Source organism: Nansenia antarctica (genome assembly GCF_963989245.1).
Source record: "Nansenia antarctica genome assembly, chromosome: 11".
NCBI classification, from domain to species: Eukaryota; Metazoa; Chordata; class Actinopteri; order Argentiniformes; family Microstomatidae; genus Nansenia; species Nansenia antarctica.
Window position 1 is genome coordinate 27932010 of NC_137681.1, and position 24834 is coordinate 27956843.

The 24834-nt window shown below is 44.6% G+C and overlaps 1 protein-coding gene across 1 annotated transcript; it reads left to right on the forward strand.

The window, feature by feature from the left end:
- Positions 1-1915: 1915 nt before the first annotated feature.
- LOC308168071 (glucose-6-phosphatase catalytic subunit 1-like) lies at positions 1916-19970 on the forward strand (the record flags this gene model as incomplete). The annotated part of the gene is given in 9 exon segments (XM_080542547.1): positions 1916-1999; positions 2001-2009; positions 2011-2025; positions 2028-2134; positions 3838-3850; positions 3853-3952; positions 8689-8796; positions 10342-10575; positions 19801-19970. Coding segments are annotated over 9 exon segments (840 nt in total).
- Between the last annotated feature and the right edge of the window lie 4864 nt (positions 19971-24834).

Consider the following 24834-nt stretch of genomic DNA (forward strand, 5'->3'; position numbering starts at 1 on the left):
TGGACTGCTGATGGGAGGTAGAGAGAGAGAGGGAAAGAGAGGGAGGGAGAGAGAGGGAGAGAGAGAGAGAGAGAGAGAGACCATACAAACAAGTGCAAAGGTTTGATTGATTATGAGTTTAGTTCAAATCAGTACAAAGAAGGGAGAAAACAATGGTCAACCAGTGTCTCCTATGCTGAACAAGACCGCGGACAGATCGAATTAATTCATGATTGACCATTGATGTTCACATTAAACGGACACATAACTCTAGCCTACGTAAGGCCAAGACTCTTTTTTTCTCTCTCTCTATTGAAATTGCAAAATATAGTGTTGTTACTGTGTTTTTTTAGGTGTCAGTTTTATGTACAATTGAGTAAGTCAAGTGTGTCCAAGCAAGACCATAAAACAGATAAGATTGAGACATTTTAAAACCATCACGTTATCGAAGGAAAACGCTTTATTACTGTAAGTATGGAGAGAAATGACAGAAACAGCAGAATCTTCGTACAACCTCCAGATAAACAAGAATCCAGTTATGTAATACATCCTTGACGGGGTTTGGTGAATTCTCCCCCTGGCTGGTCAGAATAGCACCCTTCCCACACGTGTGTTACATAAAGGCATCAATCATTAAAGGGTGCAGGACTTACTCAGGAGATGCTGAGGGAGATAACTGACCAATAAAGCAGCCAGATGAACCACCGTGTGTCCAGGAGAAGGTACTGGTTGTACAGTAAATAGGTCCGACAGGGCGACCCCCCCATTGATGACCTAAGACTGTAACTCATTAGGAAACCAGAACTAAAGGTGTGTGAGAAAGGTGTTGTTATCATTATAGCAGGTCATAAGGTCAATTTGACATGTCCACATTCTGCACTATTTTTCCATATTATATTGTATATTATCTGTATATTAACTTAAATAATAATAATAATAATAATAACTTTTTATTTGTATAGTGCTTTTCCTGCAAACGTGGCAGCTCAAAGCGTGAGAGGTGAGAGAGGTGAATTCTGAGTAAAAAAGTAGAAAACGGTACCTAAAAAGGTAGTAATGTCTTCTATTTATATGACAGACAGATGGTAAAAACAAAAGAAGAAAGGAAGGAAACTGACAGGCGTGTTTTGAAATGACAGGCCGCTGCTAGGTGAAAGGTGAGGGACACGTAGAATACTTCTAGACGATTCTACCGCAGTGGAAAAAAAGAAATGTTGACAATGATGAAACTGCCTTGGAAGACCAAAGCTCCAAAAGATGACGTCACCATCTGTCATCATCACGTCAGAGTGTCTCTGCTTGTTGTCTTTGGCCCCGGCGGTCTTAGTAACCCTAGTAACCCTCGGGGGGGGGTAAAGGTTAGGGGAACCTGCAACGTCCCTGAACACAAACAAGCCCCACTAGCCTTGAATAAAGTCCAGCCACGAGGGACACACACACACACACACACACACCAGGGAGCTGGCTGACACACACACACACACACACACACACCAGGGAGCTGGCTGACACACACACACACACACCAGGGAGCTGGCTGACACACATACACACACACACACACACACCAGGGAGCTGGCTGACACACACACACACACACCAGGGAGCTGGCTGACACACACACACACACACACACACACACACCAGGGAGCTGGCTGACACACACACACACACACACACACACACACACACACACACACACACCAGGGAGCTGGCTGACACACACACACACCAGGGAGCTGGCTGACACACACACACACACACACACACACCAGGGAGCTGGCTGACACACAGACAAACCAGCAGTCCACCAGACCCCTTCCACCCCTAAACCCCTTAGGTCACTCTCCAGCACCCCCCCCAAAAAAAAAAATCCAGGGGACCTGCACCATCCCTAGAGGAACTGATCTGGACCTCACACACAACCTGAACTGTCATGGATCTTCTCCACAGTTGGGGGGTGGAGCTATCTGCCCACCTGCAGTATGGGCAGTATGAGGGCTGGTTCACCCTGGCCTCCTAGCGTAGCGTGACCTCCACCTGACCCTGCCTACGTCTGCCTCTTCCCCCTCTGGTTCCCCCTCCGCAGGGACACGGGGGTGAGGCTCATCTGGGTGGCTGTCGTAGGAGACTGGATCAACCTGGTGCTCAAGTGGTAAGGAATGGGTTAAAACTGCTTTCCCGCCAATTTGTGCATCGTCTACTGCAATGGATTCTATCTATCTGTGTAAGGACATACCATCGCTCATACATGATTGGAAAGCCCATATGAAACACTCTGTGAACATCTGTCTGGATCTCCCAGAGGTTTGGTTGTTGTCAGGGCGTTCTAGTACTGTTGTTCCTTGACCTGTCTGCTGCCTTCGACACAGTCAATCACCAGATCCTTCTCTCCATCCTCTCAGACCTGGGCATCTCTGGCACCGCACACTCCTGGTTTTCTTCCTACCTGGCGGGCCGCTCCTACCAGGTGACCTGGAGAGAATCGCTATCTTCTCCACGAACCCTCTCCACTGGAGTTCCCCAGGGTTCCGTCCTAGGGCCCCTACTCTTCTCCCTCTACACCAAGTCTCTTGGCTCGGTAATCTCTTCACATGGGCTCTCCTACCACAGCTACGCAGACGACACTCAACTCTTCCTGTCCTTCCCCCCGTCTGATGTACACGTGGCAACCCGTATCTCAGCATGTCTCGCTGACATTTCAACTTGGATGGCTGACCACCATCTCAAGCTCAATCTTAACAAGACCGAGCTCCTCTTCATCCCCGGGAAAGCCTGCCCTCTCCAAGACTTCTCCATCACAGTGGAGAACTCTACTGTAACCCCCTCCCTGACAGCCAAGAACCTTGGAGTGATCCTGGATAACCGACTATCCTGTGCGGAGAACATTGCAGCAACGGCTCGCTCCTGCAGATTCCTCCTCTACAACATCAGAAGGATACGACCATTCCTTACCAGAGAGGCAGCGCAACTCTTGACCCAGGCACTGGTCATCTCCCGCCTGGATTACTGCAATGTACTCCTGGCTGGGCTCCCCGCTTCAGCCATTAGACCTCTGCAGCTCATCCAGAATGCTGCTGCCCGGCTGGTATTCAACCTCCCCAAATACTCGCATGTCACCCCTCTCCTTCGCACCCTGCACTGGCTCCCGATAGCAGCTCGCATCAGATTCAAGACCCTGGTGCTTGCATACCAGGCAGCTAAAGGGACAGCCCCTGCCTACCTGAAGGAAATGGTAACCCCCCAAACCCCTGCCCGCTCACTCCGTTCCTCCACCTCGGCTGGCCGACTGGCCCCACCTCCTCTACACAGCAGTCGGGCTGCCCGATCACGTCTCTTCACAACACTGGCTCCCCGCTGGTGGAATGAGCTCCCCACGGCTGTCAGAACGGCAGAGTCACTTCCCATCTTCCGTCGTAGACTGAAGACCCATCTCTTCAGGTTACATCTTAACTGCTCCTCCTGAGACATCTTCTGACCCTCACCACTACGTCTCCTAAAGACACCCGCTTTCCCCTCTACTGTGTCCCTAAGAACTTCTACTGCCCCCCTTGTACTGTTTCTCAGTTTCTCCAGTAATAATTAAAAAAAAAGAAGAAAAAAGAAAAGAAAAACGTTTTAGTAGAAGGCGATAATAGGGAGAAGGTTTTTCCTTCTATCAGTGGCCCCGGGCCCGAGCTAGAGTACTCTTCCTGCAACGAATAGTGGACTGCTGATTCACATGCTTAGTATTCAAATGTATTGATTGTAAGTCGCTTTGGAATAAGGTGTCTGCTAAATGCCAAAAAATGTAAATGTAAATGTTGTCCAAAGGGGCTGAGAGGAGTGTGTTCTGAATGTGTGTGTTCTCCATGGCAGGGTGCTGTTTGGAGAGAGAGGCCCTATTGGTGGGTGCAGGAGACCAGATTCTACAGTACAGGACCACCCGCCCCTGAACTAAAGCTGTTCCCTATCACATGTGAAACTGGACCAGGTACAGTACACACGCACGCATGCAAGCACACGCACACACACACACACACCACACACGTGCACACACACACACACACACACTCACGCACACACACACACACACACACACACACACACGCACGCACACAAATAATAAGTATAGTACTTGGCTATTGACAGCATCATTTCATGAATTCAAAGCAATAAAAGTATAAAATAGTATACAACCTTGAACCCTTTGTATTGATTCTCACGAGGCCCTGTTAATACACCTGCAGTAATCTGTCAACCTTACAACAAAGTGAATTCCCCTCTTGATAAGATTCAAAGATTATTGTAGGTGCATGCAGTGTGTGCAGGCATGCATGCATGTGTGACTCATTTGGAGAGGACAGTGGGTCACTTTCATTCATGTTTGAGTCATTGCACCCTACTAGCACTTTGAGCTGCAAACATATCTGGGTTTCCGTTAACCGGCAATTACCGGTCTTTGTCCGGTAAAAGTTGTTGAAGTCCGACAAATTGAAAAGTCGTCGGACATATTGTCCGGTGAAAATAATTCCCTTTGAATACAATTCGCTAAAGTTCACATTCTGATTCCTTCTATTTTAAAAAAGACGAATGTATAGGCTATGTATTTATTTTATTATGATATGATTTGACACCGGCATGATGATGACTCCTAATGTGTAGGCCGGCCTATGCGAAACAGCGCACAGGTGCCACATGGGATTGATGCCAGATGGGATTACAGTTTAACCAGTCTATTACCGCTTAAACACAGTAGCCCATTCGGCGGTAACCAATGCCTATCTGGCAACCCTGCCAACCCGTCCACCATAGTAATACGCAAACGTTGCAGCTCAAAGTGCACCATAGCGAGCGATTAAATTAATGGAAAGATGGCAAAACAAAGTAAGCTTAGCAATTATTTCATGAAGCCAAGCAACAATGAGTCTGAGCCTGAGGAGAAGTCTGACTCTGAAGAGATGGAGGCCGCAGCGGCTTGAGTTGAATGGAAAAAAAACTTTCCCCTGGCTGCGTTTAGATGAGGAAGCCGGAAAAATGTGACACAGCCCAATGAAAAGGGCTACCTGTAGGCGAAATCATTTTTCAGTCTTTTACATGTGCTTAAACTACAGATTGTAAGCTTTCAAATGATGCATCATACATTGAAATCGGAAACAAATTGAAGACGACATGAGTATTTGAAAGTTGCTACACCGGAAATCACTAAGCACAGAAAATCCCCATCAAAGATAATGAATCCCCATCAAACAACAAGAAACGAAGTCATTGTGTTATAGATTACACTTATTTAATGAACGTAAAACTGTTCGGAAAAATAACGAGTGGGTACTTCACATCTTCGAGTTGAATGTTAGCTACAAAAACGAAAATCAAAAAAAAAAAAAAAAAAAACTTTAAAGACGAATTTGACGTCTTTCTCATTTCCGAGAGGTGTCCAGAAACACCAGGAGCAGTCACAAATGTAAGCCTAATATGCTTCATCTCAGCTTTTAAATCAAACAAATACCAGTTAAATCATTGTAATCACGATCAAATTGATGAAAAGCCCTGAGTGAAATGAAATGCACAGCTCTCATTATCAACTGCATGTTGTTAAGGTACGACAATGTCTGCTTATTCAGCTATTGACGCTTAAACACTGTGAGTTTCGTATGAACGTTATGACTTATAATGTCATATAAACGGTGAACGAGTCCAACCTGTCAGAACCCAAATAGACCCGCCCACGCATCTGATCTGCTCGATGTCGGAGTCTAGTTTTCCACAGCCAAACATTCAGCACTACAAAACTGACACGACAATTGTACTATTAAACTTTACTCTAGGCTATTTTATTTAAGGCTATCCCCTATCTATCTGAGAAAAGGCATAGGCGATAGGCCTAGGCTGTAACATCGAACGGAAATTAGCCTATACATACGCATTGCAAGTTAATTTAAAGCCTATTTATTTTCAAAGAGTTTTATTCTATCTGATAAAAGGCATATGAACGGAAATTAGGCTAGCCGTGTCACGCCAGAAGCCTACATGCTTGCACTGTTACTGTTCAATAAAATGTTATACATCTAGACATTGTGGTATTTCTTTATATACGTATCCCAGACTGCCTATCAATTGTTTCTCAATAAACAGTTATGTTCTTCCCATTGTCATACTCCCATGCCTTCCCAACCAGCGAGACTTATAGAAATGACGTTGTTTTATTGATTTAAAAAAAAGGGTAAAACTGGAAAGAGAAAATAGAAAACTCACATTAATCCCAAACAATTTAACAAACTTCAGTTAACGTAATGTGGAGTCCGTTCATTGATCGATGCTGTCTGTTCAGTTCCCAGTGAGGCGCCCATTCAGCGCTGGACCCGTTCAGCGCTGGATTTGACGCATGGCATAGCGCGCATGCCTCAAATCATGTTATATTATTATATATTATATAGCTCGCATCTAATCGTATCGGATGAGAAATAGACATTAAATGGCATATATAGGCCGCTACACAACAGTAATCACCGCGACAAACAGCTATATTAGATTTGGAGGGGAAAAAAATATGATTTAGATTTTTTTTTTAATTATTATATTTTAATATGATGACCGGAATATATCACGTTTGTCCGGTAAATCGAATTCTTCCCGGACACGATGTCCGACGGCAAATTTTTCTAACGGAAACCCTGAAACATATGTTATTATTATTATTATTATTATTATTATTACTACACACTGGGTGTGTGTCCAAATGGGACCTCAACACAGGGAAGGGAGAGGTGACAATTCAGTGTGAAGATAATGGAGACTATTGAAGAGAGCATTTAATTTCATTTCAAACCTTTATTTATTCAACAAAGGACAATTGAGGTCACCCTCATTTCCAATGTCGTCAAGACATACAGATTATTCATTATTCAAGTTATTCTACAAGTTAACAATAAACACTGATACATCAAGAAGCAGTTTACACGGTGAACATAAGACGCAGTGGCGTAGCGGACGGGCCCGCAAGCGACGCACCGCGGGGGGGCCCCAGCCACTAGGGGGCCCCCTAACATTGGATCCAAATTATTATTATTTTTTTTTTTATAATTTAAAAAAATATAAAATAAAGAAAATAAGTGGCCCTTCATTGTGTCAACCTTAATTTTAATATATAGGCCTATATTTAAAAATATATACATAGTTAGCCGTATCCAATAGCAACATGACTTTGACGTCACACGTAGGCAGCGAGACACAAGGAAAATGAGCAAGCGAAAATACAATACAAAGTACAATAAGCATTCTTTAGGTGGTGGTAGATTCTCTATTCGGACATTATAGCCGCTATATGTGGGACTGTCGGTCCGATATTGTAAAAAAATCAAATAAAAAATGTATGTTTACGGAAGTACATGTCTCATTATCTCGGCGGTTAGTCGAGTGAAAGAAAAACAACATACAGATGATAATTCACACAATATAATACCACGAAAGCGTACAGCACTAAACAATAACATTTATTTGGGCAGCATCATACTCAAACTCAGGCAGAAGGGCAGGGTCCGGCCAGGTTCACAGTCACAGTCTGTGAACCACAGTCACGATGAATTGAGAATCAAGGACCCCAATTGAAATAAGCCAGTGGCTTTCTTGGGTTTTTTATCCTTTTAGTTGACCTTGTATGTAATATGTACTTTCATGTACCTACTTCTGCAAATCTTCTAATAAAGTTTTCAATCAATCAATCAATCAAACAGGCTGTCAGTGCATCATACAGGTACATACTGTAATTCAGCATGGTTAGGCTATATATAGCTGTTTCTTTTTTCTATTCTACTATTCTAATCTACTTCTGCTGTCTGCGTCTCCCTGGGTATTCCTAGACCAGATGGCAAACAGTAAAGAAATGCCACAATATACCAATATACGAGATGTCCAACAAAGGATTTGACTAACCCTGGCCAATTTTACGCAACAAGTAGACTCTGATGCAGCGGAGACAGGGTTGCCAGATGGGCTGGTTTTTGGTGGATTTAGAAGTTTTTAGATTGGTTAGGTTGGAAATTCTCAATCCCATCTGGCAACCCTTAGCGGAGAGTCTACAGATATGTTTACAGATATCACACTGCTGTGCACACCACACTTTGTTAAAAGAAATAAAGCTTGTACTATTCTACTTATAATACATTCTACTGATGTAGTGTAGTCTACCATTTGGTTTTAGTTATAGGCTATTGCTCTCACTTGTTTGTACCTTTTGCTAAGTCAAGCATTTAGAATGTAGAGTGCATATTGCGAAATTTCGCAACGTCAATAACGCATCGGCCTCTAAAAAACGCAAGTTTTTTTTTTTTTTTTTTTTTTACTCCGTTGCGAAAGGGCCCCCCCGCCGCCACCTTGCGGGGGGGCCCCGGGATTTTGCGCTACGCCACTGATAAGACGTAATAAAATATAACGATATATATCAAGTACAGAATAGTGGGGAAAAACACTAAAAAGCATGGTTGTTGTCAGGTCAAATTCATCTCACCCAATGCGAGAGATGCATTTCAGTTTCTCATAGAAAACAATGGCCATGAATTTTAATTTCAGTTCACTTCTAGAATTGAGTGAATCGATGCAGTTAACATAACTTATATTAATATAACTTATAACATTGTTATAACATTAGTAACTGTATTCTGTGGTCCATAGCTGTGTTGTTGTTGTTGTTGTTGTTGTTGTTGTTGTTGTTGTTGTTGTTGTTGTTGACAGGAAGTCCATCGGGTCATGCCATGGGCTGTGCTGGTGTGTGGTACGTGATGGTAACAGCTGTAAACACCATGGCAACAGAGAGAAGGTGCCCCCCCCTCTCCTTCACAGGTGGGTCTACAGTAGAGAGAGCGGCGAATTCAAACAGGGGCATTCTGGGAGAAGGGCATTCTGGGAGAAGGACCTGCAGTAGTGATGAACATCGTCAATGCTGGATGGCGACAGGAGGACAACAGTATGTATACTGGAACAGCTGCTTTCCTTCCACCACAGATATGCTGCAGTATTCTGTGACTCTGATAGGCTTGACTTCACTGTACTATCTAACTAACTCTAACTGTACTAACTAACTAACTCTAACTGTACTAACTAACTAACTCTAACTGTACATAACTGTATATAGCTCATAACTGTACATAGCTCATAACTGTATATAGCTCATAACTGTATATAGCTCATAACTGTACATAGCTCATAACTGTACATAGCTCATAACTGTATAGCTCATAACTGTACATAGCTCATAACTGTATATAGCTCATAACTGTACATAGCTCATAACTGTATATAGCTCATAACTGTATATAGCTCATAACTGTACATAGCCCATAACTGTACATAGCTCATAACTGTATATAGCTCATAACTGTATATAGCTCATAACTGTATATAGCTCATAACTGTACATAGCTCATAACTGTATATAGCTCATAACTGTATATAGCTCATAACTGTATATAGCTTATAACTGTACATAGCTCATAACTGTATATAGCTCATAACTGTATATAGCTCATAACTGTACATAGCTCATAACTGTACATAGCTCATAACTGTATATAGCTCATAACTGTATATAGCTCATAACTGTACATAGCTCATAACTGTATATAGCTCATAACTGTATATAGCTCATAACTGTATATAGCTCATAACTGTACATAGCTCATAACTGTATATAGCTCATAACTGTATATAGCTCATAACTGTACATAGCTCATAACTGTACATAGCTCATAACTGTATATAGCTCATAACTGTATATAGCTCATAACTGTATATAGCTCATAACTGTACATAGCTCATAACTGTATATAGCTCATAACTGTATATAGCTCATAACTGTATATAGCTCATAACTGTACATAGCTCATAACTGTACATAGCTCATAACTATATAGCTCATAACTGTATATAGCTCATAACTGTACATAGCTCATAACTGTATATAGCTCATAACTGTATATAGCTCATAACTGTACATAGCTCATAACTGTACATAGCTCATAACTGTATATAGCTCATAACTGTACATAGCTCATAACGGTATATAGATCATAACTGTATATAGATCATAACTGTATATAGCCCATAACTTTATTCGATTCCATTGTTTTGAATGAGACCCAATGAGACAATGCACACGGCGTGCGATGCGATATTGTCGCACGACAACATTTGATTCTCTATTCACATTCATTCATTCATTGGTGTGAATTGAGAATCGAATGTTGTCGTGCGACAAAATCGCACGCCGTGTGCATTGGCCTTATGAGTACACAAGAGGTTCTTAAGTCATTTAAATGGACTGAATTGACTGAGAAGGGATACAACTATACGTGACGCGTCTACATCTAGAAATGGAAACGTCAACAGACTTATCTGGACGGCTGCTTGCTGCTCTCTCAGGTATGGTGGTGGCCGAGGTGTTCTCCAGGGCCCAGTGGATCTACCAGGCCAGCCTGAAGCAGTACTTCTACACCACCCTCTCCCTGCTCTCCTTCGCTGTGGGCTTCTACCTGCTGCTGAGGGCTCTGGGCGTGGACCTGCTGTGGACCCTGGAGAAGGCCCAGAAGTTGTGTGACAGGGCGGAGTGGGTCCACATGGACAGTGTTGTTAAGTCTTTCTGTCTGTCATTCAATGTTAGCCTTTTTATTTTATTTTTTTATTGTTTTTTACAAATAATATAAACTTTATTTTGTTTTTTCCATTTATAATTCCCTTTCCCCATTCCCATCCCCTCCAAGGTAAACACCCATCCATCCATCCATACATACATACATACATATTTACATACATACATACATACATACATACTGTACATACATACATACAGTACATACATACATATTTACATACATACAGTACATACATACATACATATTTACATACATACAGTACATCCATCCATCCATCCATCCATACATACATATTTACATACATACAGTACATACATCCATCCATCCATACATACATATTTACATACATACAGTACATACATCCATCCATCCATACATACATACATATTTACATACATACATATATACTGTACATGCATACATACATATATACATACATACATACATAGTATATACATACATACATACATACATTACATACATACATACTGTACATACATACAGTACATACATATTTACATACATACATACATTACATACATACATACATACTGTACATACATACATACAGTACATACATACATATTTACATACATACATATTTACATACATACATACATACTGTACATACATACATACATACATACAGTACATACATATTTACATACATACATACATTACATACATACATACATACATACATATTTACATACATACATACATACATACAGTACATACATACATACATTACATACATACATACATACATACTGTACATACATACATACATACATCCAGTACATACATACATATTTACATACATACATACATTACATACATACATACATACATACATACTGTACATACATACAGTACATACATACATGCATACATACATACATACTGTACATACATACATACATATTTACATACATACATACATACATACATGCTTAGAACTGACAGACATACCAATGTTATCCTTTTTTATCAATGTTTTGTCTATCTGGTTTAACATTAACATCCCCTTTCCTACAGTATCATCAATAATCTCACAACGGTTGTAACTGCGGCCCGCCTGTTGTGCCGGTGTGGCTGCAAGGACGACACGGGGGGAAAGGTCGTCTATCAGCCCCTGCACTCTGTACCGTGCATGGTCACAGCCTCCGCTGGGTGGGGTCATCCCTATGTTCCCACAGCCCAATGGTCCCACATTTCTAATAGTTTGTAGTTCCCTGCATGGTTAGCATGGTTAGCTCCTAGGCTAGGTGTACTGTGCATGGTTAGCTCCTAGGCTAGGTGTTCCCTGCATGGTTAGCTCCTAGGCTAGGTGTTCCCTGCATGGTTAGCTCCTAGGCTAGGTGTTCCCTGCATGGTTAGCTCCTAGGCTAGGTGTTCCCTGCATGGTTAGCTCCTAGGCTGGGTGTGCTGTGCATGGTTAGCTCCTAGGCTGGGTGTACTGTGCATGGTTAGCTCCTAGGCTAGGTGTACTGTACATGGTTAGCTCCTAGGCTAGGTGTGCTGTGCATGGTTAGCTCCTAGGCTGGGTGTGCTGTGCATGGTTAGCTCCTAGGCTAGGTGTTCTGTGCATGGTTAGCTCCTAGGCTGGGTGTACTGTGCATGGTTAGCTCCTAGGCTAGGTGTTCCCTGCATGGTTAGCTCCTAGGCTAGGTGTACTGTGCATGGTTAGCTCCTAGGCTAGGTGTTCCCTGCATGGTTAGCTCCTAGGCTGGGTGTACTGTGCATGGTTAGCTCCTAGGCTAGGTGTTCCCTGCATGGTTAGCTCATAGGCTGGGTGTACTGTGCATGGTTAGCTCCTAGGCTAGGTGTACTGTGCATGGTTAGCTCCTAGGCTAGGTGTTCCCTGCATGGTTAGCTCCTAGGCTAGGTGTTCCCTGCATGGTTAGCTCCTAGGCTAGGTGTTCCCTGCATGGTTAGCTCCTAGGCTAGGTGTGCTGTGCATGGTTAGCTCCTAGGCTAGGTGTTCCCTGCATGGTTAGCTCCTAGGCTGGGTGTGCTGTGCATGGTTAGCTCCTAGGCTAGGTGTACTGTGCATGGTTAGCTCCTAGGCTAGGTGTACTGTGCATGGTTAGCTCCTAGGCTAGGTGTACTGTGCATGGTTAGCTCCTAGGCTAGGTGTTCCCTGCATGGTTAGCTCCTAGGCTAGGTGTTCCCTGCATGGTTAGCTCCTAGGCTGGGTGTACTGTGCATGGTTAGCTCCTAGGCTAGGTGTACTGTACATGGTTAGCTCCTAGGCTGGGTGTTCTGTGCATGGTTAGCTCCTAGGCTAGGTGTTCCCTGCATGGTTAGCTCCTAGGCTAGGTGTACTGTGCATGGTTAGCTCCTAGGCTAGGTGTACTGTGCATGGTTAGCTCCTAGGCTGGGTGTACTGTGCATGGTTAGCTCCTAGGCTAGGTGTTCCCTGCATGGTTAGCTCCTAGGCTAGGTGTACTGTGCATGGTTATCTCCTAGGCTGGGTGTTCCCTGCATGGTTAGCTCCTAGGCTAGGTGTTCCCTGCATGGTTAGCTCCTAGGCTAGGTGTACTGTGCATGGTTAGCTCCTAGGCTAGGTGTACTGTGCATGGTTAGCTCCTAGGCTAGGTGTACTGTGCATGGTTAGCTCCTAGGCTAGGTGTACTGTGCATGGTTAGCTCCTAGGCTAGGTGTACTGTGCATGGTTAGCTCCTAGGCTAGGTGTTCCCTGCATGGTTAGCTCCTAGGCTAGGTGTTCCCTGCATGGTTAGCTCCTAGGCTGGGTGTACTGTGCATGGTTAGCTCCTAGGCTAGGTGTGCTGTGCATGGTTAGCTCCTAGGCTGGGTGTTCTGTGCATGGTTAGCTCCTAGGCTAGGTGTTCCCTGCATGGTTAGCTCCTAGGCTAGGTGTTCCCTGCATGGTTAGCTCCTAGGCTGGGTGTACTGTGCATGGTTAGCTCCTAGGCTAGGTGTTCCCTGCATGGTTAGCTCCTAGGCTAGGTGTACTGTGCATGGTTAGCTCCTAGGCTAGGTGTACTGTGCATGGTTAGCTCCTAGGCTGGGTGTACTGTGCATGGTTAGCTCCTAGGCTGGGTGTTCCCTGCATGGTTAGCTCCTAGGCTAGGTGTACTGTGCATGGTTAGCTCCTAGGCTGGGTGTTCCCTGCATGGTTAGCTCCTAGGCTAGGTGTTCCCTGCATGGTTAGCTCCTAGGCTAGGTGTGCTGTACAATCCCTGCATGACATCTAGAATGCTGACTTACATTTTTTTATTGTGACATTTTACAGCTCTGGATGCATAATGTGCTGTTCTGACATGATGATGATGATGATGATGATATTCAAGGACGGGGATATTCAGTTCATCATGCCTAGGCAGTGAATGAGTATGAATATATGACATGACGACTGCCAATGGCCCCTGGCCTGAGCTAGATTACCCTTCCTGCTACGACTGGTGGATTGATGATTCCGTTGTTTAGTCAAATGTATTGATTAGTCGCTTTGGAAAAAGGCGTCTGCTGAATGTCAAAAATGTAAATGTAAATATACTTCTATACAGGCTATTTGAAGGTATCATATATAGAAGTGTAGTACAGAATTAATAGAAGTATAGTACAGAATGAATAGAAGTATAGTACTTCTATACAGGCTAATTCTTGTTTGGTCTAGGTGTCATTTTCGGGAGTCTGTCCAAGCTTTCTTCTCCTCACGTTCTGTCCTCTCTCTCTGTTTTCTCCAAATGCCAGTACTGATTAATTCTCCTACAGGGACAACCATTACATATTAACCAGCCCCCCGCCTGCATTCCTCCCCCCCTCCTCCCATCCACATGACGGCCAGTGGAGGGGTGTTTGCTGAGAGGGCACGGCGGGACAGGGAATGGGGTAAGGCACGTTTGTGTACACCACATGTATCTGGACAGGGTCCAAAGAAACATCTTTCCCCGAACCTAAACTACTATGTACTGGTGTGTACAGTCTCTGAGACGCATCAACAGTCTAACCCTGATGGTTGTTACGCTGGACAACGGTCAGACATCAACTCTCAAGGCCATCACTTGTTTGTAAGAGAATGTTTATGTTTTCTAAGTTTCAGTGTCATCTATCCTCTGCTGTTCCACATCACCGTGGCCTTACCCCAGCAGGTGAGGCTGGTGGAGGTAGAAATCACCTGTGTTCGATATCATTCCTCGTCCCATGCATTAGATAGATAGATAGATAGATAGATAGATAGATAGATAGATAGATAGATAGACTTTATTTGTCATTGTTACAGTACAGGTACCAAACAACGAAATTTAGGAGGGGAGGCTCCCCTGGTGTTTAAGAAAGGAAAAAGAAACACATTTTGGAAAAAGCATAGATGCATAAAATCACAAGAAGATAAAGAGCTGGTTTACATCAAATAGAGGCTATGTACACAATCCACTGTACTATACTGCACAGATAGTCAACTAGGGTTGTCATATTGCACAAGAAAGTATTTTTTTTCACATTTTTTTAAAGTGTCACAGTTTGCAGGCTTGAAAATGTACATGTTTGTGCCTCAGCACTAGCTGCCATTACAATCCGTCCGGACTTGTCCTGGGCCCAGAACTTAGGCCTTTTCTGTGTTCAGGGCCTTGACGGCCCTGTGGTAGAAGCAGTTCTTCAGTCTGTTTGTCTTAGCGGCCGGGGTCCTGTACCTCCTGTTCGAGGGCAGCTTGACAAAGTGTTCGTGCCCAGGGTGGGTCGGGTCCTTGGAGATCTTGGAGGCCCTCCTGAGACAGCGTGTTTCGTACAGCTTCTCCAGAGAGGGGAGGGTGGCGCCGGTGATCCCCTGTGCTGTTCTCACGACTCTCTGTAGATCGTTTCTCTCCGCTGCCGTGCAGCTGTGGTACCAGTTGGAGATGCCGAAGGTGAGGATGCTCTCCACTGCGCCGTGGTAGAAGGCCACCAGCATCTCCTGCTTGCTGTGTTGTTTCTTGAGGCATCTCAGGGTGTATAGCCGCTGTTGTGCCCTCTTGATGGTGCCTTTAGTGTTGTCCTTCCAGGCCAGGTCATCCCGTATGGTGTGTCCCAGGAAACGGAGGTTTGAGACCATCTCTACGCTCTCTCCGTCGATGAGCAGGGGCAGGATCTCGGACTTTTTCCTCCTGTAGTCTACGATGAGTTCCTGGGTCTTTGACTTGTTTAGCAGCAGGTTGTTTACCTTGCACAGCTTGCTCAATTGCTCTACCTCATCCCTGTACGCCGCCTCGTCCCCCCCCGAGATACATCCCACCACGGTGGTGTCGTCTGCAAACTTTACGATGTAGTTGCTGGGGTGGATGGGGGTGAAGTCGTGGGTGTAGAGGTTGTAGAGGATGGGGCTTAGCACGCAGCCCTGGGGTGACCCAGTGCTGAGGCTGAGGGCTGTGGAGGTGTGGGGGCCCACCCGCACCCTCTGGGGGCGGTTGGTCAGGAAGTCCTTGATCCACGCACATATAGAGTGTGATAGACCCAGGTCTAGTAGTTTGGTCACTAGCCTGTCTGGAAGGATGGTGTTAAAGGCGGAGCTGAAGTCCACGAAGAGCAGTCTCGCGTAGCTGTTTCCCCTCTCCAGGTGGGATAGAGTGGCGTGGAGAGTCGTCGCTATGGCGTCCTCTGTGGACCTGTGGGCTCTGTAGGCGAACTGGTATGGATCCAGGTTGGGCGGGAGGCGTGTGAGTATGTGGGCCCGGACTAGTTTCTCGAAGCACTTCATGATGATTGGTGTGAGTGCCACCGGGCGGTAGTCGTTTAGGCAGCTCACCGTGCTTTTCTTCGGGACTGGGATGATAGTTGAGGTTTTCAGGCAGGGTGGGACGGTGGCCTGGGACAGGGACTGGTTAAAGATGTTGGTGAAAACCCCGGCCAGCTGGTCGGCGCAGTCTCTCAGCACCCGTCCCAGGACGCCATCCGGCCCCGAGGCTTTCCTGGGGTCCACCGCCTTCAGTACGCGTCTCATTACAACCAGCCCATCCTCCCATTTCTACCTCCACCAGCCTCCCCTGACCCCAACATCAACTCAGCACAAACCTAATCTGCTACAGTATGGGCATTATGACATAATAACACGTCCTATTCCATAACAGCAACGTGATGTTATCCCAACTCAGACGACCTGCCTTATCTCTAGACCCCTCATGTCTCTCTTCCTGTGATCACCTCATAAAACACACCATATAGACACTGTACTGTAGCTTCTATATCTACACTGTGTGTGTGTGTGTGTGTGTGTGTGTGTGTGTGTGTGCGTGTGTGTGTGTGTGTGTTAATGGGGGGTGTTAAGATAGGATATCTTGATACAGTAATGCTGAGGTGTGTTTAAGGTGGGATGTATGTGTATGTGACTGTGACTGTTTGATAGGAGATAACTGTGGAAAAGAGAGTATCTATACTGTCCTGCTGCTGTGTGTGTGTGTGTGTGTGTGTGTGTGTGTGTGTGTGTGTGTGTGTGTGTGTGTGTGTGGGAGTGTGTGTGTGTGTGTGTGTCTGTCTGTCTGTCTGTCTGTCTGTCTGCCTGCCTGCAGGAAGAAATAGGTTGTCAAAGATAAAACATAATGAATAAATACTTATATATATATTTGTTGCAGACCTACTAAACATGCAACATACTGTACAGTATGTTTCATGCACCATTTTAGTGTGTGTTTGTGTGTTAGCTAGCTAGCTTTGTTAAAGATAAATGCTTTTGTAATGAACGGTAATGTTGTGTGGAATAAAAAATAATGGTTAATTCATTGATTTGTAGATTTGCTGTAGAATAATACTGTGGATTGAAATGATTTCACTAGCCTACTTCTTACAGTACACTGAAAGTCTATGGAAGACCTACACTAGAGAAGTGTCCACACCTCTGACCTGAAATGTGTGTTACAGAATGACGAGGTGAGAGGTTCTGAGAGATGACAACTTGATGAGAGTCACCAGGGGGCCATTCCACTAAAGGTGGATCAGTATAGCGGCGATTGAAATAAATGCGGCGATCAGGCAACTCGAGATTGGAATTCAAGCCTCAGGTGATTCCTCGAACGAGGATCAGGCTTGTGTCATCAGTGTTCACAGAAGACAGGCTTACAAATCTTCGATATGGGCGCGTGCACGCAGACATAAAGAGCCCCGAAGAGTCGATCTGTCGAAATGAAGATACTCCACTCTGCAGGGGTATTACATTTGCGCAGCATTCCCGAATTATTGATCTTTATGAAGACGGAAAAATAAGATGTAAAATAGTGCAATACTGCCGCAATTAACAAGGCGAGGGAAATGGTTTGGCAAGAAATTGCTGACCGATTAAATGCGTAGGTCATACTAGTCCCAGTTATTGTTATATGTTCATATTTTAATAAATGAATATTACTACTGTGGTGATATCAGCAGCAGGCTACAAACAGTCATATCGCCACAATGGCCTAGTGGTATTGACCGCTGCCACAGGATTTATTCATCATTTTTAGACGTGGTTCGAATCCCTCTTCGGACACACTTTTTACTGCATTTCGTTGTCTGAATCTAATCTACAATCTCATCTAAAAAAGTATGTAGGCTATAAAATGATGGTGCAGGCTAATTTACAAGAACTGACACGATTACAATGGTGTTTGAAGCCTTTGCATGAAATCTTCGGTTAAATGTAAAAAAATAAATAAATTAATTACTTAGTCAAGTCTCGAACTCGCAACCTTTGGGACTCCAGCCGGTTGCCTTAACCACTGCGCCAACCAGACCGCTGTGATAACAGCAATGGAAGTTGATAGACATACCTATACATTTTATTTTATTTTATTTTTTACACTTTTTAATTTATGTATCCATCGATCTATCTATCTATCGATCGATCACACTTTCAAATTATCAAATTATCTATCTATCACACAGTCAAACTATCTAATCTATCTATCTCGTGTGAAGTGGGAACTAATATTTCCTAAAAGACACATGAGGAACTGTCGTTCGGGGTTTAGTTTCCGCCTGTGAGCCTTTTTTGACGCGCGTCTTACTATAGCCTGTGTTTTAGCCTGGTCGCGACCCCATGTCAGCCCTGCAAGTTTGTTTCCTGAGGCTTAGCTGACAACCCCACTGACAGATGACAGGTAGATAATGACAGGTTGTGTAATGGGGGAGTGGTTGTCTTGAGGGAGTGGTTGGGGTGGAGTTAACCAGCTATTGTTCCCACCCATTACCTCTGTGAAAAAGGTCAGTGAATACTTTTAGGCTGAATATCTCAGGACAGTAGTTTGGAGGGTATCAACATTCAAATATGACTTCTACAACTTGTTTCAGATTTCAATGTATGACACATCATTTGAAAGTTTACAATCTACCCTTTCATAATCTGGAAAAAACGCAAAAATGATGTTGCCAGACTTGCAGACTTTTTAACCAGACCCAGTTAAATTTCCTCTGACCAACGATATATAACAAATCTCTACAAAGCTGTCAACAATAATACCCTATTATAACAAACTGAGGTAAACATTGAAATACCTGCTGTACTTTAGACATGCACTCACACCAAAAAAAGAGAAAAAGAAACAGGAAAAGCATAATTGGAGACATGATTAAATGAAGACAATTATTAGTTTATTTTGCTGAAAATGTCTAAAATGGATGATGTAATACTGATCAACTGCTGAGGGTAAAATATCCTAATGTGTAAAGGGGTCTTGGAATGCAGAGCAGCTTCTGTGACCTATGACCTCCTCTCTTTTGGTGAGGCGTCGGAGGGTGGACAGTGACACCTGGTGGGCCTCAGCAGCTGTGCAGGTATCTTCGTTAGGCTGATATATAGAAACACAAACACTGGACAAAATGTCATGCTTTAGTCATAAAATGCGCAATTGTTATGCCTATGAGAGCTTATCTGCTCCACTGTCTGTCTCACATTCTACGTCCTTCACGTTGTCTTGCGCAAAGGCAATGTCGGAAAAAGCTAATCTTTCGGTCAGCTACACGGCCACAACGTGCACCGATCGTGGGTGTATCCTTAGCCACCCTGGTCCTCTGGTGAGCATTACCAGTGTTCTCTGTGGTGGCCAGTTTGATCCTCTCTGGCCTACCATCAACCTCTCCAGCCTTCCTCCACACAGTCCCAATGGCTTTAGTCATCTCCCCACCCGTGAGGTCAGGTACATGGCTACGAAGGGCACTGATGGTGGGTGTAGCCTTAGCCACCCTGGTCCTCTGGTGAGCGTGTTCCGTAGTCAGCTTGTTCGTCCAGCTTGCCCGGCGGCTGAACAGGTCACTCTGGGGCGTGTGGGTGTCCACCTGGAGACGAGGAGTGCTGGCCCACTGCCGGAGCACCATGGGGGGCGTGAGTGTGTCCAGAAGGACCTCACCACCCTGGAGCTCCAGAGTGTGGAGGGCCACCAAAACACCAAGAACCAATAATACAACTATAGTGGCACACTTCATAGCTATTTAAAAAGAGCTAAAATCACACAGCATGGAAAATCAGCTGCACTCAAAGAGAAACAGTTGAGTTGTGTTCGTTTGGAGGGTTGAAATGAGGTTGTCCATGTCCATGACATCATACAGTGGTCTATTATGTCACAGTGGGCATTATGACATCATTGCTGTATGGGGAAGTTGAATTCCAAAGATTAGAGTGAGCAGAGCCAAACGACTTTATTTTGATACACACAAAGGGACCCAGAAACACGTCACGACTAGTGCACTGTATTCTAATGGCTCATAGATAGTGTTATTGAATTCTTGCTTACACGACTGCATATTAAGCCTCACAGGAATGTCTTTGCAGGACTCCCAGAGCAAGCAGAGTGGATACAGTATGCACCAGCTCCAGGGGAACAAAGAGTTTGGCAGCGAGAAGAAGGGCTATCTGATGAAGAAGAGTGACGGGTAGGTGGCCTGATGAAGATTGTCAAAAGCCAATCTTTAGTCTAATCCTTGAAATAAGCTTAATCAAGGTCTAGCATACCAGCCCTCTATGGACCATTGGTAACAACTTCATTTGTGGTCGTTGTTGCCACGTTTTCATGTTGCTGCCACATAGATTAGGTGATAAAAAAGGACAACAATTATTACTTGATATGTTTGTCACCTAGGTTACGAAAGGTCTGGCAAAGGAGGAAGTGTTCAGTAAAGAGTGGCATCCTCACCATCTCACATGCCACAGTGAGTACTACATCACCCATAATCCATAACTACAGCAACGCACGTGTAACGGAGTAGAAAGGTCAAGTTCAATTATAGCTAAAATAGGTATAAACTGCGCCCTCTAGGGGTTTAATGACGTGGTATATCCGGGGTGTGTCCGTGACCCGGATGCTGTGTCCGTGACCCGGATGCTGTGTCCGTGACCCGGATGCTGTGTCCGTGACCCGGATGCTGTGTAAATATAGCTGGACAGTGCAATTGCACGGGACGTAACGTGATCTCCCTCAGTTCATTCTTAACCACTGATGCGGTAAGGTCATGTTTTCTGCAGGGTCTGAGATCGCATATAATTTAAGAGATTATTAATGTACCTATGTTTTATTGGAATGTTTGATAAGTAAGATAGCTGTTTTGAGTTTCCCATTCATAGTATGTTAGTTTGGAACATATCACAAGTTTGTTAATGTGAGTTTTCTGTTGTTAACAATGATGGCGCTAACGTGAATGTCCGTGTGTAACATCATTTTAGAATGTAGCTCGATGACCCTGCAAGTCCCGTGTCCAGAAATTGATGCACTGTTTTCTACAGGTAATATTATTATTGTTGTGTTATTATATGTCTGTTGTTCTGTTAGTAGACCGTATTGTATGAGGTTGGGTCTTCCACCTCGCTAGTTTGCAACACGCTTGCGGCTTACCTAGCAGTCAGGTTGCAGCCATTGTTGCACGTGGTGCGCATGCGTATTCCAAGTGCGTGGTTTTTCCATGCATTTGGATGTTATGATTTCTTGTTGTTGTTGTTAAATGAATACCACTATATGATCACACAAGTGAAGATTTATGTAGTCTACACATTTTGTATTTTTGTTTCATATTATTGTTATAATTTGTGTAGTATGAGTGACTACTGTATGCTCAGTTCATTCTTAACCACTGATGCGAATGTAGCTCGATGACCCTGCAAGTCCCGTGTCCAGAAATTGATGCACTGTTTTCTACAGAATAAATGAACGTGAGCCATCCAGCTGAGAGTGATTCATGAAAAGATACACCCCGTCACACACGCATGCACACACACACACACACACACACACACACACACACACACACACAGAGTGATTTATGTTTCTTCTCTGTAAAGTGGCCATACCACCTCAGGAGGGTGTGGGTGGGTGCAAAGGGTTGTAGATATACCCACAATAAAAGGACTATTGCTTCATAGCATATAGCTTTCATTGGCTAAGCTCATTCAATTCTTAATATTCTCTTCCTGTCATTTAGTCCAATAGGCAGCCAGTGAGACTGAACCTGCTCACCTGTCAGGTCAAACCCACCGGGGAGGACAAGAAATGTTTTGACCTCATCTCCCGTAATTACAACACTACTGGTAGTTCTTGACTTGACTCAATTGAAAAGGACTAGGATCACAAACCGGCACAGCACAGTTGAGGAGCTTAGAATGATAAGGTTCTATCTCCGTTTAGGGTAGTTCAGAGATATTGAGCGTCAAAGTTTTTACATTCCATTATGTTTTGTGAGATGGAACCTTTGTATTTTATGAATTACTAAGTAAAAAATGTCAACATTTTAAAAATAACACCACACAGGCATTAATAAACACCTAATGGATCAGATTATGTAAAAAACTAAATTTTGACAAAAATGGAGATAGAACCGTATAATTCTAACGTCACGAGTTGATGAGTGAGAGGTCACAGAGGACAACTTAACAAAAAAAAACACATCTTCTACCTCAACAGTGATTACAGAGACAGTACCAAACTTGGCTAGGAGTTTTTTTTTTACAAAATGTTAATGTTTAGTGTCACAAGAGGTACAGTATGATGTTGCATAAACTAAACTGTGGGTCATCTTTCTCTCTCACACAGTTAATCGCACATATCACTTCCAGGCTGAGGATGAGCAGGAGTTTGTGATGTAAGATACTTACATATTAAAAAACGTATTTTAGTAGCCCAGGCTTTTGTTTAGTTAAACCAACCCTGAGTATGGTTCTATATCGTGGAGCTCCGCCCCATAGGGGAGCTCTGCTCCTATTGGTTTACCCGCTACCTAAAGTAGCCAATGACTGAATTTTTCAATGCCTGCGCCCGCCTGGGGTGCTATATAAAGGGGCGTACTTCGCTCCATCAAAAACATCCTCAAAGTTTACCAATCATACATCAGATCACTATTCGAATATGCAGCACCAGCCTGGACCACAGCTTCACAACACCAGTTCAACAGACTCCAAACCATCCAAAACAAGGCAATAAAAATGGCATACAGACTCCCGATGTACATCAGCACTCAATACATCCACAGCATGTCCGGACTCCAAACCATCAAACAAAGAAACACCATTCTCACTCAGAAATATATCCAACGAGCAATCAACAATCCATCACTGACGCAGTTAATTCAAGAAGCACAATGGACCACCGGAACACCTCTCTCCATAATCCTGCAAAACAATCCACCATAACCATCAACATCCTGACTGACAATATGATTCTATGATTTTATATTTTTATTTCAATTACTAGATAATAACCTCCATGCATCCACCCATAAGCACTATTGAGCAATGTTGGCCTTTTTCCTGTTGTCTTCTTCTATCTTCTATCAAGAGAAAAAAAAAAAAAAAAAAAAAAACTCCTATGGAAGCCATTGGCTCCTCTACCGCTCCTCCCCTCCATCTACCATTGGCTCAGCTACCGCTCCTCCCCTCCATCTACACCTCCACATCCAAGCGAAACGATGGATAGAAAAGGGCACAAGCCCTGAGCTGTCCAATCATGAACAAGAACTATCGTATCGTATCCATCATTCTCCCAAAAAGTTCAGCACGGGTTTATATCTGAAGACTGAGAAGGACGACTACTAAGACTGGAGGACCCGCCAGACTTTTCCCTTCAAGATGGATCGTCCGCCGCCTATGGAGAAGTTCCTCCGGGACGCCTGCCGCTGCGACTTCCAAGCAGCGGAGGACACTTTTCAGCGGAGGAGACTTTTCCCTTCAGCGATGGATCGTCCGCCGCCGACCACGAAGAAGTTCCTCCGGGACACCTGCCGCTGCGATTTTCTAGCAGCGGAGGACAAGCAAGAACGGCGTTCTGGGCAGGCACCTCCCCAAGTAGGGATGGTCCCGCCCGCTCAGCCGGCCCTGACATCATGCCGCCCTCACCCAGCTGAGTGGTCGGTGCCGGTGTCAGAATCAGAAAGCTCTGATGAGCTCGGTGCGCAGGCGGCGGCGGCGGCGAATAACATCGCCGTGTTTAACGCCGCCATTGCGAAAGATCACCACAGACCGACCCAACGGTCTGTCTGCAGCGGAGGAGGAGCTTCTGAGCAAGCTCAGTGCCGCGACGATGTACCTGGTCCACCTCTTCTTCTTCCGCCGTGGTGACGACTAGGCCGTCAACGGCTGCGAAACGGAGTTTTCGGCGTGATGCGGCACTGGCTCCACCTCTACCGACGGAGCCATGCCCCACTCGGCATCCCCAGCCCCCGCCGCTGACCACTGGGAGGGCCCGCTACGGCCCCCCACGGCAGCGTGACCCGGTTTTCACTGGCGGAGGGGTCGGTAATGACCCCACCACCGGTTTCCTCTTCATGGCTGTTACCTCATAAAGAGGCAAAGGAAGGAAAATCCCCACCTTACTTTTTCAGTAAAGGTGATTTTCCCATGTTATCTACCAGAGCGGAGACCCGCCTGCCTTGTCAGGGCGTGGTCCAATCGCTACCGGTTAGAAACAAAGCGGAGACTAGCCCAGCTTACCAGCGTGTGGCCAGCTCTCTGCCTAGCGGACTAACCCCTATCACGACACAAAGGGGGTTAAACACCCCTGCCTGTAGCCGTATGGAGGGACCGTTATTTACATCAAAAACTCCTCCATGTCTATCAAGACCTGGCCCAGCTCATGAGCGTGCGGCCGGTTTTTTGGTTATCAGGCATAATAAACCTACGTCGATAAAGGGCATTGTTACTCAAAACAAACACTCTTTACAGACGGCAAACCATCCCTAAGGAGGATTTTCCATGGTATCTACCAGAGCGGAGACCCACCTGCCTTGTCAGAGTGTGGTCGAATCACTACCGGTTAGAAACAAGGCGGAGACTGGCCCAGCTTAC